A 16,833-nucleotide genomic window follows, 5' to 3' on the forward strand; every position below is an offset into this window, starting at 1 on the left:
CCAGCCTCATGCCATTAACATGAACTGTTTAGTGTAACCATAGACACCAGCAGCCCACCACCAGCAGCAAACACTGCGTCCCCTCACTGATCCCGATGTCCTGTTTTCACTAGTGAAAACAATAGCTGCAATGGTTGTTTTTGCACACAGACTCATGTGGTGTGTTCCAGAAAGAAATCCCATCCATCTGCATGTGCAAACAACAAAAAAAGCAATGCTTTTCTTGACCACAGCTTTATCTTTACCAATTGCTTCAGTTCCAGAAAACTTCCAGAACTTCCAGGGGATTGGGTAACCTAAACCTGCTGACCTTGAGAGTAACCATACCCAGTGGGATCTGGTTCAGCAACACTGTCCGAGGAGTATCAACTCAGTGACAGCCTTTAACTTCCTCTCTGGTTATGTCAGACACATCCTGCACCCAGTAACCTCCTGAAGCTAAACCTCGGGTGATTGCAGCATAAGAAGTCTGACTAAATTTTACTACCCAGAAAAATTTTATGAGAATTTCCCTGGGGCTCACATAACCAGAGAGGAAGTTAAAGGCTGTCACTGAGTTGATAGAAGATGAGAAGAGTTAGTGCAAAATGTGAGCCTTCAACCTATTGACACAACACGATACGCTGTGGTTCGCGTCAAACCACAAAAAACAGGAAGTCAGACTCAAAAAGTTCACGTCTGTGTCTTTGTATGACTGCATATTTGTTTTTATGTATACAGGCTATAGACATAAATAGCCAGCTCTAATATAATCAGTGCAAATCATTACATTTTATGGCAAATAATAATGCTTGTATATGAGTTGGGATAAGCCAAGCAGTACTCATGTGCAGGAAATTTGTGTATACGGAGGTGCGGACGTGTGAATTATTATGTAGGTCAATTCTCATGAGCCGTAAAGAGTTTCAACCACATCTACAAGTAAGTAAAAGGTTTGTAGGGCAATCTGATAGCATGGCTAAGATAGCATAATAAAGCTGGTTTTCAAAAGTTTCTAAAAAATAAAAGAAAAAGAAATATCTAATATAGCTCAAGTGTTCTTTGCATCTCTTTTCTAGAGAGCTTATCCATTTAAAGGTTGTTGGATCATATCTGCTACAAATGGGCTTTGGTACACACATAAATACCCTGTTATTATAAACATAAATTATTTAATATTAGTTAGGCTATTAGCCATAAACTGGCATTTACAACATTTCTAATCAATTTCATCTAAAAGGTTTTGGAACATTTCAAAGTGGCCTTAAAAACGTTTCTTGCTAGTTGTGAGTTACTACTGGGAATTTAGCAGGATTTAGGACACGGACACTCGATCCCTTCTCAAAACTTAAAGGTAACTCCATCCTCGACTTTTTCCCACTTTGTCTGAGCTCACCTCCTCAATGTAACTTTCCATGAAAGAGCCACGGAACATGGCCGCCATCCAGTCGCAGCTGGAGATAAGCAGGGGCTTGTGGCCTGGGAGACAACCATCATCCAGTCGGAACACCACATCTAAAACCGGGGCGGAAAAGAGCGTTCATCTCGTGGTATGCCACAGAAGCCCAAGCTACAGAGGGGGAAAGACGGACAAGGCAGACGCCCAGACACACACAAAGACACACGGAGACAGACAGGAGGCCAGACAGACACACACAAAGACACAGGTAGACAGACAGAGAGATAAATTGACGGGGGGACAGAACAGCTTTTGACATAGAGTAAGGGAAGGAGAGTAGATGCAAGGATCACAGAGAAAAATCCTGTGCAAACAAGAGCTTTGATAGAGGAAATGTTTAAGTGACATGAAAATACACTAGCTTCTCCACTGCGGTTCTTAACGTGCCACATGTTAAACTACACCTGTTTTTAATTGAACATTTAATAAGTCATGGGAACATTTCTGCAATTTTTAGATTATTGAAAACTTAGATCCACTAATGTTAATAACGAACACGACACAAACAGTATAGAAAGTAATGAAATTGAGCAAGGGTTTTTTTTTTTTTGTCAGAAATGTCAGATGTTCACCATTAGCTGGAAACACTGTGGCAACATGCATACACAACAGCTCAGGAGGGAGGGACGACAACACAACACAAATACAGGATACACATAACACCCAACACAAAACAATGTGAAGCAACGGTCAGTCATCAAAATGTTTTGACTGTGATTTTGAAAAACATATGAATGCATTTTGCATAGCAAGTACTACATGGAAAGAGAATGACCAAATGTAACACAGGGTGTACATTTTCAGAGAGTGAAAGAGAGTGCTGTTTCCTGTCTTCGTCACATGGTCTCCTCAACAACCTCTCGTAACCCTCATTCACTTCTCTTGCCCACACAGACATACGTATACCCAAACACAGACAGACACAAAAACACATACTGATGCATATATGGAAAGCATATACAGTACAAAAAGACCAGTGTTATTGAAAGCATCAAGCCAGTGAGCGGATGGCATTGTGGTTTACCAGCAAATGTCCCCTTATTGAGACACTCCTTGATGCGGTTGGCTCTGCGGACGTGGAAGGCCTTGGTGATCTCCTGGTTCATGAAGCTTTCTCTGTTCAAAACATTGGCCACCATCATTCGCAGGTCAAACACCTCAAGTAGCTCCGCGATGGTGGCGACCTGCATCAGATCTCCTCGACCCTCATCCAAACTGCCGGTGTATAGGTACTGAAGCACAGCCTAGAACAAAAACCAATCAGAGAGGTCAAATATACAGAGCTTTGGGAAGATGAAATCTTTGTTTGTTTCTTTGCTTCTTTTGATTATCTAAGGCTTTAGACTAAAATAATGGTGCAGAATATCTCACATATTCCGATCAATAAAATTATTTTCTCAGTAACAGTGTTTTAACTTTATCACCTTGAATGGCTCCTCCTGTATAAGTGCATCCATGGCTACCACAGTCATGAGTCGTGGGTGTCCAGTCACGGGATCATCTATGTGCTCCAAACAAACACTCAAGAACCCCCTTCCCCATCCTGAAAGTGCTCGCCCAGTCCCTAGTGCTCCCATGGAGTACTGGGCTCGAGAAGGAAGTGCATTATCACTCTGGGAAGTCCTCAAAGAGCCCTGCTGGCGCAGCTGGGGTTGATTCAGGCCTCTCACTCCTCCGTCAACCCCATCTTTATCAATATCTAGGCTCTTAGTACGTCCAGCTTGCTCCTTGGCTCCTCTCCGGCTCTGCTCGTCTTCCTCCCCGCTCTCCGATTTTTCCTTGCTCTCCTGTTCCTCCCCCCATGGCCCGGTACACGATCCACCGAGATCAAGGGTGAAGAGGTCATAGAACTTGGAGCAGGATGTAGCCAGATAGACTTTGTGTGCAAAAACTCGAGTAGTGCCACCTTGCAGAAGGAAAAGAACATCAGCACACAGTGGCTGACAGAAAAGGGAGTCGGGGCCCTCGCCGTCTGTTAGAGGCGGGTCTGGGATGCCCACTATGGGGCGTGGTGGCCGAGGAGGCAGGAATGGCGCCTGGAGGAGGGGCCTCTGGACCTTCTTCAGGTGCGACTTCCAGAACTGCAGATGTCGACGGGAGATAAGGGCAGCACGGATTGCATTGTCAAAAACATCTTTGACACCGAACTGGGCAACGATGCTGGTCTCATAGTAGGGAATACCAAGTTCTTTTGCCACCTCGTGGCCTCTCTCTGGAGGAAGGATATCTGTAGGTTTGATGGGTCTGTGAGTGAGAAAGACATAACAATCATAATGATGACAGCAGTCAGATAAAGAACCGCAAGCAATATAATTAGGTGCACAAAACAATGCTATAAGAAAGCGGTATTCATCTCAGTGCTAGTTTTAAGAACAGCTAACATGATGTCACTGATGACATCAGTGCAAGCCAATCTTTTTCAAAAGAGCAGAAAATTGACCGTTTTAACCGTTTTAACTTTTCTTCACAACACAAAGCAAAAACGCATTAAAATTGCCTCATTTATGGTGATTTAGTTCCTGCTGCTGATTAACCAGGCATGCACATCACATGCACATCTCACTGAAGCCACAGGGTCAAGGTTCCCTCTAAACCCGTCTGTTAATGCCTAATGTAAAATGCAACTCACTTGGCTAGCGGTCGGCGCGCCCGGTTAACAGCATCCAGGTCGGCGTAGCGCAGATCCAGCTGGCAACCAACCAGGATGATGGGCGTCCGGGGACAGAAGTGCTTGATCTCCGGGAACCACATGGTGCGGACGTGGCGCAGGGAATTGGGATTAGCCAGAGAGAAGCAAAGCACCACTACATCAGACCTAAAAGGGTGGCGAGAGCAGGGGTGAAAAGAATATCAGTGATCTCTCAAAAGGCAAAAAGAGAGGAGGGCTGATTTGTTATGTCATGAGCAGAAGATGCCAGTCATCAGAAGACATGTGGTCTTTGATGGCATCAAGGAGACAGAGATAAAAAAAGGAAATGAAAAGGATCGGTGCTGATTCAACGGACGTCTTGTCAAGTTTATGCTTAAAACATACATGTGTGGATGAAGCTTTTTTGAGCTGCTGCAAGGCACTGCAGGAGCATGGACGGTGCCAGTGAGAAAGCTGGGGTCAGAAGACGTGTGTGCGCGAGTGGGTCTGTGTGTCTGTGATTCTGGGCCTCTGGGCTGCTGATTTGTCTGGCCTGCCCCTCTCTCTCTCTCCCTCTCTCCCGCTCTCTCTTACGTAAATCTCCATAAGCCCTTCAAGGCTACATGGACCACAAAGAGAAAGCTAAGAATAGATCAAAATACACACACACACACACACACACACACACACACACACACACACACACACACACACACACACACACACACACACACACACACACACACACACACACACACACACGGAATTTCATTTTCTCCTTTTCTGATGTGTTTGAGCAGGCAGACGGCAGCACTTACAGCTGTTCTCCAGAGTTGAAATTTCTGTGACATGTTGGTGCAGGCATTTCTCTTACTAGGTAATGTTTGACTGAGCTTCGTGCCAGCGGGATGGATCATTTAGTGCCTGTGCAATGCTGACGAGGCAAAAATGCTCAATTGCTAAATGATCTGCTCCTCACAACAGCGCAACAACACAGGACTTCTGATCCCAGCAGCACAAGACTACTAAAGACTTATGTAATTTGTGCACTAGATTAAGCATCGCTGATAACTTGAAGATAATTAAATATACATATGTTCCAGTTTTTGTCAGGCACACATTGTTCATCAGACAGTGGGAGAAAAGCCCATTAATGAATCTGAGAGGATCATTAAATGCCACTTAAACTTGTCTATTTCCTTTGGCAAAATACCTTTGCTCTAGAAAATATGACCCACTTTAATGAGCACACAAAGGCAGCACTGTAAGAAATCCAAATATACTCTGACTACTTGACTAAAACGTGAAAATCTTTTAACAGGAAGCATCCTTGAAGAAGAGGGACAAACAGCTTAATTTACAAGTAACACACAAAGGCAGCTAACCTGACGTCCCCTCTTCTTTAAAGGAAATGAAACCGAACTGCACTAAATCAACTGTGACATTTTCGGCAGTGCAGACACGGGTTCCATAGTCCTCTTTACTTTCACTACATAATCTCTGCAAAGCTTCCACTGGCAAGGATGTAATATACAATACTGAAGTATTACATCACTGCTCATGCTCTGTCTCTCTCTCATACACACACACAGGAACTCCCATTTGCACTTTGCACAAGGATCATTGCCACGGCTTAGGCTATTTCAGGTCATGTTATGTGTACATGCATCGGATCTCGTGGTTTGTTTGTATGTTTTTCCATTTAAGATCTAGGTCTTGCTGCGTGGTCAACTTTACTAAAGCAAGTGGCACCATATAAATGCAAACTGTAAAGTCTTTTTAATTTGTTCATAACAAGTTGTAGTGTCTTCATTAATGCTGTTGCTGGACTGACAGGCGATCCTATTAACACTACAAACATAATGTAGATTATGTAACTAATCTAGAATATAAAAATTGTCAGTACATAATGGCTTATGACGCATTCAAATATAAATGCATAAAAATTTGTTTTCTTTTTGGACACGTGATATATGGACCAACAGGTCATCCTTTATATGGATTATATTTTTCTCCTATCTGCATTTTGTGAAGACCTGCCCCAGTCTGCCTCTAAATGTACAAACAAAGTGGATTTGTATCACACTGGCAAATCATGCTGGAAGTGCTTCAATCTCTAACTTTTTGTTTTTTTAAATTTCTGAATCTCTGCTGAATGAAAAACTTTTTAACTTGACCTATTTTCACTCTGTGTTTATTTTCCCAAACTGAGTGTTCCTCTTCTAACAAGCCATGTGACAATCTGGGTATCATTTGACAATGTGATGTTTTGAGTTTTGATATCAACAAAAGGCTGGGTTAGGAGGTAGCAAAGTGTCAAGGGCACAACAGAGCCTTATGATGTAAATTCGGTTAAGGTAATGAGAGAGGAGGGGGAGGTGAGGTGAATCAGAGGAGCCTGAGGACAGGATGGAGAATAAAGCGCGGCTCAGATGAATGGAATGGGAGAGAACGAGGATGAGTGGGAGGGGAGCCAGTGACACCGGGCACGGAAAAACAGCTGAGCTGGCGTTGTGTTTTTATCAGCTGACTGCAGGCTGACAAAGCATACAGGGCATGCAGACAGACACATGCACACACGCACGCACACACCAAAACATATACAAATAGAGGCATATCAATGTGCACATGTACAGACACTTTGGCCTAATTTGTATCATAGCAGCAAAACAAGAACAAAATGAACAAATGAACTACATGCTACTTGACAATAAACACACCTCAATAAACACCTCTCACTCAAACACACCTGACACAGGGACAAGGTGACCTGATACACAAAGTGCATACACCAGCCTAATCAGTGTGATCCCAGTGTTTTTTTTTAAATTAAATTACACTAAATTGCAAAACAGATCTAAAACAAATTCACATTTTCTGTCTTTTTCTTATTTAATGGTTCAGGTTTTAAAGCGTAAACCATCTGAATCTGGCCTGAGACATTCTAAAATAAGACAACTCGCCAAAGAATATCTTAAGGAAACTTTATTTTAACAAAACGAAGGCTAATGACCGCAATGACTCGGCACTTCTGTTTAACTTACCTTACGTATGACTGAGGGAGGGATCTGGGTTTGTTTGCTTTTCTTAAGGATCTTTTTTAAGGATCCACCCATTGTTGGTAAAACATACAGCAGAGTGCAATATAGAGTACAGCAGCCTTTTTAAGCATGGTTAAAATGTATCCTTTCTTTTTTTTATTGTTCAGTTTGATGTCGCTGGCCAACTTTTGCTCGGTGTGAATCGAATTTCTATCTGCTGAATTTTGCTTTGGCAATAAGTACTTTTGCATTTCATGCCAATGAAGCAGCTTTGATAGAGGCACGGGAAATAAGAGGATGTAGCGATGATCCAATCACATCTGAGGGAGGAGGGATGTAACAGCTTGAGAGCAGAGTTCAACTAAAAAAGCATGGCAGCTGGATTACACAAAAAGCAACTTTTGGGTGAGGGAAAGTTACACTGACATGTTTCTGTGGGTGTAATAGATTGGTTGCATTCTGCTGAAGAAGCCAACAATGAATTTGGTGATATGTTAGCCCACGTAAATTGTGTTAATGCCTTACAAACTACACAGCCAACACAAAGCAATTCCTTGGCAGCGCCAATTAAAATGGGAAACTAGAACAACACGCTTTAAGATAGTTAACCTTGTGGTCAGCCAACAAATGGTGTTACCGGGTCAGTAACAAAGTTGGGGCAAGCGGATAGCTTCAAACGGTGTTTGTGTGTATATGTGTGCGTGTGTGTGTTTTTTTTCACTGAGTGTATCTGCTCACCTGCCATAGGCAAAACGTCTGTCTTTGTGATGATCCCCGAATGTGTCCCATAACCTCAGGGACACACTGACTTCATCCACTACATCACGAGATCTCTCTAACACCTGCAACACAGACAAATATTTCTAAGTGGCCTGCACAACATTTTCAGTGTTGATAATCTTTACTTACTTTTTATACATATGTGTAACTACTATAGCCTGTGTTTCGGTCTCTGTACAATGCCCAGAACTGTACCCAAATCTGTCTATGCAGCTCTTTCTGAACTGTGTTTGACTCTGTGTGCATGTACCCACCTCCTGGCATACACGGTACTGGTCGATGGCCCAGACGGTTGGCACGTGGGTGGCAAGCAGCTGATACTGTGTGAGGGTGGCATTGCAGGCCCGGGCACAGATTAGCCTGGTCTTGCCTACTGCATTATCCCCTACCACCACACATTTAATGGTTTCCACATTGGGCCGCTCATAGTCTGTGTCTATATCCATGGAGAGGGCCCTGGAAAACACGAGAGAAGAAAGAATCAAAATGAGAAGTGGTTAATTCAACAGTCATGAAAAACAAAAATAAAACAGCATTTGATAAAGAACCACAGGAAGAATGACACTGCATTTTGACACTGACAACAACATCAGGCACAGTAGCCGCTAGCTGTCGCCCAGCCCAGCCTAGGGGAGCTTTGTTAAGGATCTAAGCCCCCATAGCTGTGCTGCCCAGTGTATTCAGGCTTCTGCCAAACCCCTCAACAGAACACATGGTTCACAGGCTGAGCAAAAGAAGGACCACAGAGCTATTTCTGTAACAGCACAGAGAGAGAAACATAGAGAAGGGGGAGGAGGTGGATGGACAGAGGAAGAAGAACGAGACTTCCCTGGAGTTTACTATTCTTTTCTCCCCTTTTCTGCTCCTCTTTTGAATCACTCAGAGCATTTTCATTTTAGAGAAAACATAATACGAGATGATGAAATCTAAGTTGGCTGTGCAAAAAAAAGGGAAGTATAAACCCCCAGACCTTTCTAATGAGCATTTTTGGTCTTTCATGCATCATCATTCGTCTTCTCTTGGCGTGGCAGCCATGTATGACCACCTGTCACCTCTGTACTTAACCTTGGTGCAAAACGGAAGTACTGCACAGGTCACCTGACTTCCTCTTTTAAAACCAAACATCACTCTGAAAAGCTTACCAAAATCCCCTTTCCATAAACTGCTTACAAACATTTCTGACATGTCAACACACATGTTAATACCCATTTTAAAACTTTCCTGGAGAAATCTGTGCTATTACAAAACCGACACCACTGCCACACCACACCACAGACGCAGTTCAGTCTGTAGCCAGCTAATCAGTCCATTCGGGGTTGCGACTTATTCAAAACCCAAACCAAGGCCCCCGTAAATAGAGCATCTGAAACATTTATAAAGGCTCTGGTTTGTTGTTCCAATGACGTGGATGCCAGTGCAACACTTCGGTCCAGCAGTGACAGACACCAGCAGCTAAAAATGGCATCTATTCATCAGACACATGAGCCATGTGTGCGCCCTGCTATTCAGCCATGAACTGCTCTCAGTGTAGCCATACACCTTCACTTCATCTATATCACCGTTGCTTTATTTCCCTCGAGACCTAAGACATCGATTTTCTTTGTCAACAACAACAAAAAAGGCTTGACGTTTTCCAATTTCCTGTCAGAGGGGGGTCCCGTTTACGTCAGCCAGGAAGTACAGAACAGAGATTCTTTTGTTTACCTGAGCTGTCAAAGAAGCAGCTTCCTGAACCCTCCATGTGGATTTATGACTTTCAGAGTTAAAAATATCCTTTTCCCTTGCCACCTTAGCTGTCACACCTTCAGACGCACGTACAACAGGTAGAGGAGAGAGATAGAGAAAGCAATAAAAAGATAGTGCAACCTGGCAGTTACCTAACAGCTTTTTGGCTAATGGTGATGGCAGTAGGCTTCTTAGTGCTGTTTTTAGAAAACTAAACAAGGATAAAGGGCCAACTGTGAATCCTGACTTATTACAAGTGGTTGTCAGCGATATGTGCCAAAGGACATTTGAATTGAGTGTACCAAAAATGGCGGTGACAAACGGGGGATCCAGACGTGATGTACAGTACTGTTAAATCCTCTCTGTTTCCAATGAAACAGTGGATAGCCAGAAAAGAATGGCAAGATAGAAAAAGCCAGGGAGGGGATTATTAGTATTAGAGAGAACGAGAGGCACTGTCAGCCCAGCATTAGAACCAGAAATTAATGCTACAGGGATCAAAAGGATGGGACCGGCAATAACCAAGGCTTTTCAGAAGAACAAATCACAAATTTTCCTGCTGATGCTTTGATATGTGTGAATATGTGTGATTCCGTAAAAAAGGAAAGAAAGTTAAATACAAGGGAGATATCAGAGTATGGCGTTAAATCCTTTACTACTGGCCTGCAGGACTATTTAAGTCAGTGTGTGTGTGTGTATGAGAGAGTGCGTGCATGTGCATGCACGCACTGATATAACCAGAAGGCAGCGTTGGTGGTGGCGTGGACAGTTTCTCAGGGGGATCAACAGTACCTGACTCCCAGATATCATCCTCCATCTGAGGATCTTCACCGAGGCCCCAAGCAAGTTCGGTCATGTGTTGGTTAACAAGTGTAACACAACTGTCTACTCATACATCACTGCGCTTGGCAGATACACACCTGCTCACAGGTTTATATTTAAACCTCCTAAGCGTTCCTAGACTCCAACAATTATTTTTAATTGCATGACTGGAGGATGAACAGAAGCCAGAGACTATGGAAGCAGAAGACTTGTGCAGCTCAGAGGAGCGGAAAGTGTAGCTGTAGAGCTCAGGTTTCATTTTTAGCCAGTGAACTATAGTGAACTGTACACAGATGTCTAGACTTCATCTGCTGGCCAGTGCGATTTTTCCATGTTAGCTAGCAAAGGTGTCTAAAAGGACAAAGACAGTTTGCAATGTAAAACAATGAGACAATGAGTCACTGTTTTATTTTTTCGCTACGTGTGCATGTTTTTCTGACACTTTTAAGGACATATCGATATTGCGTAGGCATCAGCAGACTGATAGAAACACTGTGACAGGGACTCAAATGCCCACTCAACACACAAACATGACCCTTCTAGTTAATTCTGGAATGTCATGGATTTAGTCAGCGCGTGCACGCGTGCATGTGTGCAAGCCTGCATGCATGCCCAAAGAGACAAGGAAACTCATGCATAATGTGCGTCTTTGTATAGCTTTTCTTTAAGGCCACACAGCCCTTAAAGGAGAAATGAAAGAAGATAAACACATCTTGTCATCTTCCTGTTTAGTTTATCTGTACACAAACTCACTGGCTTTTTTCCAAATCCTTCTATTTATCCTTCTGTCTGTGTGGGTTATTTGTTTTATTCCAGCCGTACCCTTTCTAGCATACTTTTGGACCAGCTGACAAAGTCCCTCACTTTATTTCCACTCTGCATTTATTCCCTAAATATAATGCTCCAGTTCACATTTCTTCCATCCTTCAGTTCACTCATTGTCTTCTAGTAACCTTTCTCCATCTCCCTTGTCTCCTCCCACTTTTTCTCCCAACGGCACACTTTCCTCCACCCTTTTTCTTCAGCAGTGATCTATCATTCTATGACCTTTTTGGATGTAAGTCAAGGAGCAGTATTAATCAAATATACACCCCACCCCCCCTCCCCAGTTTCTCTGTTATGTAACACCTATAGTGATCCACTGGCAGCAACCAGTTATCCCAAAACCTTAACACCCCACCCCCCCATCTGCCTCTTCTTCCTTGGGGCTAGAATTCATCCCGATGCCAGCGTTGAAGCCGGCTGCCACTGTGCTCTCTTCAACCACTCATGCAAAAAAAAAAAAGAAGTGAAAAAAGAGTGACCCCAAAAACCACCCATTTAATGCATGGGTCAACACTTGGCCACTCACACAGAGCTATGGGGCTTAAACTATCACAGGCTTGGCTGCATACACAAAGTGCTCGTGTGTAATTGTCTGCAGAATCTATTTAAACATGTGCAACCATGTAAGCTTCCTTTTAATAACAGTTGTTTTTGTCAAAAGTTTGCTCTCTTGCAAGAAAAAAAATGCTTACTCATTCATTCTTGTGTATGCGTTTTAGGTTTGTGCACTTGTGCATCTGTGTGTGTGAGTTACAATTGTGTGTTTTGTGGGTGTTTGAGACACTGACAGCCACAGGCACAGCTGCCATAGACTGGTTACATAACCTGGTCTGTAGTCTCTGCTAGGCTCCCAGGATGGCTGACAGTAGACCTCAGACTCACTCACAAACTCGCAGAGTCATGCATACACACATGCATGCCTGCACGTACTGTCTTACCCTTTGCAGATGGTACTGGTATTAATGCACGACCCACGGCAGGCGATGCTATGTATGCATCTAGCTTAATGATTTAAAGGCTGTTTGGGAGCCAGCCGCACGCCAGCTTAGTTGAAAAAGCCTCGCTCCTCTCTCTCTCTCTCTGCTGCAGTAAAGATTTTTAAACACAGACAGGCCAACCCTTGTGTCTCTGAGTTCTCCTATTCATCCCTGCCAGTCTTCCTTCTACTCTTCTCCATCTATACTTCCCACCACTTCTTTCCTCTCTCATCTATCTTGCTGTCCTTCTTGCTCATTTTCTTCCAATTTCTAGTTCACACCCCTGTACCTTTCAGTATCCACTCCATATACAGGACACTTTTACATCTAGTCTCTCAAAGCATGTCTGTCATTCACGTCTCTCTCATCTCTCATGCTTCGTCACCCATTCTCACAATTTTCTTTTTAAGACTATTCTGATTGAACAAACAGGTAAGCTGGCGATTTAATTGTCATTTTCCACTGATCTTCAAAGTGCCATCTGATGGCTTTGACTTTTAATTGCATAAAGAATCCAAACACCACATACAAAATACAGTTGTTATTAGCATAAATCTATTACCTTATCATTGCATACAACTGCATACTGTTTATCTTTAGCCGGCTCATTTGAGACTGATATTTCAAATAAATTGAAACATGACACATTGTCTTTTTTGTACATGGTTTGTTTTTCTGGCAAAAAACTCACAATGTGATTGTGATTTTTCTAGGCACCTGAGACAAAGCAAGTACTGTAACTTTAAAACAAAGGACTTGGTGACCTAGATATTACTACAACTTTACTGATGTAGAGATGGATTAGGTTTGTCTGGGAGAAAATAGTCCAGGCCATTCCTGTGGGAATGCAACTGTGGTTTAAAACATGATGTAAAGCAGGGGCTCTCAAACTTTTTTGTGGCTAGTGACCCAACCCCAGCTCTCATGAATCATATGCTTAACTCTTTGCCATCTTTGAATTCTAAAACCTTTCAGCTTAATACTTATGGTGCATGTCATTTGACGTGTCACAATCATATTAAGAGTTTCTATTGACCCAAAGATAATTAGGGTGGGAGGAAAGTAGTCCAGCAGTACTAATCTTGTTTAAAAATGCAACATACTTTATATTTTCCGCACCAAAGCACACGTTTATGTTACATATAAAAGCAAACCATAAAGCATCTGAGCAATTCTAAGCACTATTTACCTCTGTATATCTTCCACTACAGCTTGTTACAGGGATCAGGACATTCAAGCCTGCCATATAATGCTGGCTTATTCTTCCATGTGGGTTTATCAGCGCTGCAGAATGTTATCTTAAAGCTGTTGACAGAGTCGAATGCTTGGGCACAGTGCCTAATCAGGACAATAGGTTAAGCCATTTGAGTATACATAACGACAACCTTGATCTTTGATTCATTTCCTACAGTACTGCCATAAGATTTAAGAACAAAATTCTTAATAGCCAACAAAAACACATCTCATCGTCCGTGTGTTAAGGGCGGATGACTGGTAGGACGCTGGTAGAGAGACGCACAGAACAGAAGATCTGATGCAGTTGGTGTTTCCACAAATGGCTCAGCTACAGTCACACAGTGAGCATTATTAGACATCACTTGAGGAGGGAAAAAAATGATGCTGGCCAAAAGACAAGGATTGCACAATATCGTGTGCATGCCAAAATGTTTATGCAACTAGATATGATTAATTGCTAATGACTGGAAATGAAAACGAAGTGAGATAAAAAAAAAAAAAAAGAAACTCCCAGAATATTATTTATTTATTTCCAGGTAGGAGTGAGAAGGTTCTTCATCAGACACATAGCTACCTGCGAAGCACTGTCCCTCAGATGACGTCATGGCCCACACGCTCTTATACACACACACACACACACACACACACACACGTGTATATATATATATATATATATATATATATATGTACACACACACGTGTGTGTGTGTGTGTGTGTATATATATATATATATATATATATATACACGTGTATATATATATATATATACACGTGTGTGTGTGTGTGTGTGTGTGTGTGTGTGTGTGTGTGTGTGTCTACGGTCCTACAAGGTCACATTTATCTTCTCAGGCTGCACGTTATCTTTTGTCCCTGCTTCGATCTGCACGCTGTCCCTGTAAATACTGCGGTGTAGGATCCCTACAGTCATCAATGAAAGAACCTCGTGTGCTCCGTATCCCCGCAGCCATTCATAACCACCTGGCTCATTCATAGTTTCTCGTAGAGACCGATTCAACAAATCAGTCAGTCTTGTGTTTTGTCATCAGAGTCTATAAAGATAAAAGGCATGAGTCAATATTCACCGTGCTGCTGTCTCTCACATAACGATGTTATAAAAAAGGGCAGGTACAATCCTACATGCCAAATGATGCACTGATAAGTCTGGCGTAATGTGCCAAGCCCAACCGCTTCACTACAACACAGAATCATAATGTCAAAGGAAAAAAAAAATAGGAAAAAGAAAAAGTAACATAAGTCGGCAGGTGTTTTTTAAATAACCCCGCCTTGTGATATTGTAATATCTCTGTCTGAAATATTAATATAACACGTTGAAATAAAACAGGCTCCGTTATAATTACGATGATGTTACAGAGATGGAAGAGGTGATTGAAACATTATGAACAGAAAACAGCTGTTAATGAATCTCTGGAGTGTAAAAGGGAGGAGGAAAAAAAGATGTTGGGGGCTTTGTGCGGATTGCTTTGTGCACAGCCAGAATCGCAAGAAGAGCATGTGACCGAGTATTCCTGCAGGAGGGGTCCCTACCTTCCGACGGTTCCGGAATTGACCCACATGCCACTCTGGTGGTGGTTGAGCCGGTCACTGAAACCGGACAAAGACGCACGGAGAGGGAAGATGCGATCTCTGCGATCCCGTTGTTTGCCAAAGAGCACAGATAACTGCAGACAGGACCTTTGCCCTATCACATCCTCCTCTTTAGTCTACTTCCCGTCGCTGCCTCCTTAATCCAGCGCCTCACAGAACTCAACAAGAACCAGCTCGCTGCTGCAGACTTAATATAATGCTTTGTTATCTTCAAACTGACACTTTGGAGGATGAAATGCAATCACAACTGGCTGAAAGAGTCTTCTGGTCTGAGCCACCCCCTTTCTGTTGTTGTTTCCCCGGCTGATTTCATCAGAGGCACGCCTCCACGACTGCGCGTCACGACACAAGTCTTCCAACTTCTCCTGTGCTGCGTTCAAGTTCCGTTGGAAAATTAGACGTTTGCACTCCATCTTTCTGAGGATTTAGACACACAGCTTGATATCCCGCAAACTGACATTTTTGGAAGAAGACTTGAGAATACGGAAGACGTCACTGATGACTAAAAGTGGAACTTTTGAGCTGTCTATTGATTAAAATATGAAATTCTGCAATTAGCGTTTTTTCTTTACTGCGCTGTGTGATTTCTGTGAATAAGAACAACTGTCAAACAGCTCCGGGATGACCATTACCATGCAACAGTGGCTGAGGAATTTAAAACGCAATTTAAACGCACTAACTTTATTACTGTAATACTTTAATAGCCTAAATCTCGAGGCTTAAGAGGAACACTTAAGGCCTCCTCAGCGATTAGAACACGCGGGCCAATCATGTCCTGTATATATCATCGTATCCCCGCCCAGAAACTATGTTCTTTTCATCCTATTAACGCAGAACGGCCCACAAAGCGTGCTGCCTTTGGCAGATACAGCCCTTGCATCCACTTTGCACTGCCTTTAATCACTACCTAATAATCAATCATAGGTAAGCACGGGGTATTTTTTTTTAATGTTATCCACGCAACTGTCTGCATGTCAGTGGGATTTAACTACGTTTCCCCTTTAACCCTTGCAAACACGCTCTATCCAGGTAAATAATGCAAGACTGTTATTATTACTCATGGGCAATGGAGAGAAATTTTCTCCTAAGGTTACTCCGGGTTTTCAGGCATAGCAACTACCACGTTGCAACTGTAACCTACTGCTACTAAAGCCAGTAAAAAAGGAGATCACAGACTGGACCAAGGAGAATACATAGCGTTTGCTATCATATCTTCCAAGATCTCAGTGTCTAAGAATTTACTGCTGGAATGCTGAGCTTTGCTTTGTCAGCAAAATACCTCCAGTTTTCTTCAAGCAAAACTATGTTTAATTTAAACTTTAGCAGGTTTGCTTTCAAGGCAGGAGCTTTTACCAGTCCATCTGCCACTCACTATAGTCATAGGCATCATTTTATCTTTCACTTATTTGACACACTTAGGATACTGATACAGTCACCAATTTGATCATGTGAATATCTTTGAAAGCCAGTCTGCCAACTTTGTTTGGAGGCTGTGCAAGACTGAAGACGGACATCTACTGGCAGAGTTTGGTACTGTAATCTCTAAAACAAAGGCGGCGCAGGCTCTTACGGCTACATCAAGTCAGTGCTGTCACTCGGAGCCACCTCAAAAGAGGCAGCTTACATCTTTGAGACAGATTCTATATCGCAGGTTAGCCATGGGTGTCACAACATACTGAGTTATATTAAGCATTTTAAAGAGAAGGTCAGTGTGTTATTTGACCTAAGTGCAGCAATCATATATAAAATGTTTG

The 16,833-nt window shown here is 42.7% G+C and overlaps 1 protein-coding gene across 6 annotated transcripts in view; it reads right to left on the reverse strand.

Moving 5' to 3' along the window:
• rhobtb4 (Rho related BTB domain containing 4) overlaps positions 1 to 16,833 on the reverse strand; it is a 39,265-nt gene that overhangs the window by 9,558 nt on the left and 12,874 nt on the right. For 4 of the 6 annotated variants that reach the window (XM_026186228.1, XM_026186232.1, XM_026186233.1 and 1 more), the window contains 6 exons: positions 8,143 to 8,344; positions 7,847 to 7,950; positions 4,068 to 4,253; positions 2,863 to 3,682; positions 2,463 to 2,682; positions 1,376 to 1,494 (listed from right to left, as the gene is read on the reverse strand). In XM_026186228.1, coding sequence (XP_026042013.1) covers positions 1,376 to 1,494; positions 2,463 to 2,682; positions 2,863 to 3,682; positions 4,068 to 4,253; positions 7,847 to 7,950; positions 8,143 to 8,344 — 1,651 coding nt within the window. Of the gene's footprint in view, positions 1 to 1,375; positions 1,495 to 2,462; positions 2,683 to 2,862; positions 3,683 to 4,067; positions 4,254 to 7,846; positions 7,951 to 8,142; positions 8,345 to 8,470; positions 8,565 to 15,019; positions 15,593 to 16,833 lie in introns of those variants that run through there. The other 2 variants (XM_026186229.1, XM_026186230.1) reach the window with 2 other exon arrangements.

The sequence above is a fragment of the Astatotilapia calliptera genome, chromosome 12 (genome assembly GCF_900246225.1).
Source record: "Astatotilapia calliptera chromosome 12, fAstCal1.2, whole genome shotgun sequence".
Lineage (NCBI taxonomy): Eukaryota > Metazoa > Chordata > Actinopteri > Cichliformes > Cichlidae > Astatotilapia > Astatotilapia calliptera.